The sequence below is a fragment of the Trachymyrmex septentrionalis genome, unplaced genomic scaffold (assembly GCF_001594115.1).
Source record: "Trachymyrmex septentrionalis isolate Tsep2-gDNA-1 unplaced genomic scaffold, Tsep1.0 scaffold30, whole genome shotgun sequence".
Lineage (NCBI taxonomy): Eukaryota > Metazoa > Arthropoda > Insecta > Hymenoptera > Formicidae > Trachymyrmex > Trachymyrmex septentrionalis.
In genome coordinates, this window is record NW_017305463.1 from 965039 (window position 1) to 967414 (window position 2376).

General features: G+C 28.4%; 1 protein-coding gene across 1 annotated transcript in view; it reads left to right on the plus strand.

The window, feature by feature from the left end:
• The first annotated feature begins 975 nt into the window (after positions 1-975).
• The window catches only part of LOC108749579 (facilitated trehalose transporter Tret1-like), an 84321-nt gene continuing 82920 nt past the window's right edge, over positions 976-2376 (plus strand). The window contains exon 1 of the mRNA XM_018488361.1: positions 976-1147. Coding sequence (XP_018343863.1) covers positions 1045-1147 — 103 coding nt within the window. The 5' untranslated portion in view covers positions 976-1044. The remainder of the gene's footprint in view (positions 1148-2376) is intronic.

Sequence of the window (2376 nt, forward strand, 5' to 3'; positions counted from 1 at the left end):
ATTAAAACATATTAATAAATTTTTTTAAATTTTATTAGGTTTATATTTTGTATATAAAATCTTCAATTAATTAAATATGTGAAAAAACTTTTAAATCTTTTAATTGTAGTCGCTGCAGCCATATTGAATCATAATTATAAAGTGAGAAATAACACGTTGAAATTTCTTGCATTGTAAATAAGGGGAATTTAAGTAAAACAAAGTAATGAGATCGCCTTAAAACATTTCTAAAAATAAACCAAAGTGACTTTTAATGTTCATAACATCGTGACAATTAGTAAATAATCGTAAAACGCATATGAAGTGAAAATAAGCCACGAATGCGAATAAGTAAACGTTATAAACGCTTTTTACGTGGTTTTTACGACTATTTATAGATTGTCAAGAAAGGTAAAGATAGCTTTAGCCTATTTTTACAAGTGTTTTAAAACGATTTTATTATTTAATTGTTTTATCCAAATTCTCTTTATTTACAAATGACATGCAAGAAACTTCAAAGTGTCATTTCTCGTTTATGACGTCATTATCCTATATTGATCACGGCGACTATGCTCTAAATCTTAAATATTTTTATTCAATTTTTTGCAATCTACGTCTAATCTTAGTTAAATGCAATATTTCACATAATTTGTTCTTAATTTGTCACATTTAACATTTGATGTAAGACAATTTGATACTCTATTGTTTTTAACGCATTCTAATTTAAAAGTTTTCAAATTTTTTATTTAAAAAAACTGATCCGAAAAGGAGAGCCATTTTAACAAGTAAAAGGTTTTATGAATTTTGTTAAATTGTATTAAAGAAATCACAAGAAGAGTGGGCAACTGTATCAGCAATAAATCACGAATCAAGGCATGCAGTAAACGATCAAGTTTGGTAAAACATCTGGTCGTGTATATGAATGTAAAAGTCGATACGTTCACATCGAACGGAGGTCAACTATAATATGTCGTATGTGCAGTCAGTTATGCAGCTGATTCTCTCGAATTGATTTGAATCGGTATCGGTGGATGACAGTTGGAGAATGGTGATAGTACTTAGACAATGTCACTTATGTCTATTATGAAAATGACATCGACATTAGTTTCCGAAGTTAACGACGATGGAAGAATCTACCGATTAAATCAGCACGTTGCTGCTTTTATATGTAAGTTAAAAAAATGTTTGCTAAAAAAATGTTTGTTACTATTCTAATTGTAAGCAATGCAAATGTCTTTTTTAGAGAATATAAAATTATTAAAATAAAATATATATCAAAAATGGCAAATACAAATCAACACATGCGATTGTAGAAATATAAAAATACACACAAAGAAATAAAAATATAATAAAATAAAATTTAATTTACTTTTTGGCTTATTCTTCAAGTCATCTTTAGAATGTTACGTGTTGATATACAAGAATTACATTATTGTCGATCACAAAAGGTAAATTGAAGATTCTTGCATAAAACATTCTGTGAATGTCTTAAAGAATAAGCCAAAACATAAATTAAATTTTATATCACTGTATTTTCTTACTTATATGTGTATGTACTTTTATATATATTTATGTGCTCCTTCACCTGTTGACTCGTATTTACCATTTCCAACACATTTTAGAACTTCTTTGCAAGCCTTTGTTGTATTATCATTAAAATAAGAGTTTAAAAATAATGCATTTACGATATATGTATACAGATTATAATATATATGTATGTGATGTTCCTTACAGTACAGTGTTTCAGAAGCATATTATTTTTTTTAATGTTATACTATGAAATTAAATTATAAATTTGATTAATAGTCTCTTACAGTTGCATTTTATATTAATATATGAGGCATGCATAAATTTTTAGTATTCATTAGTTTTGAAATGGAATTGGTTGGAATGCAAATATCTTAATTGAATATACAACAATAATTCATATGCTTTTTATTAAAAATTATACTATTAAAATGCTAAGTTTTGTTGCTTAAAATATTAAGAATATCTTTTTTAATAATACTGTTTAGAATGTTTGTATAATCATGATTTCGATAAAGTTTTAAGTCTATAATAATTTTCATGTAGATACGAGGGTCGTTTGAAAAGTCCGTGCAAAGTCACTGCTGATGGCACTACTGGCGCGTATCAAGATTAGATTTAGTTAGTAGCATCTCTTGGAGGAACACACCAAGTTACAGCCAGATCGGTCTATTTGTTTGTGTTTGGCATTCATTTGAATCGAGGAAGTCGAGTGATTTTCAATAACGCACCAGCTCACACCTCAGCAGTTGTGGTCGCAAAATTAATGGAATTAGGGTTCCAACTCGTCTCACATCCCCCCTATTCTCCAGACTTGGCTCCCTCGGACTACTATTTGTTCCCCAATATGAAGAAATGGCTGGCGGGAAA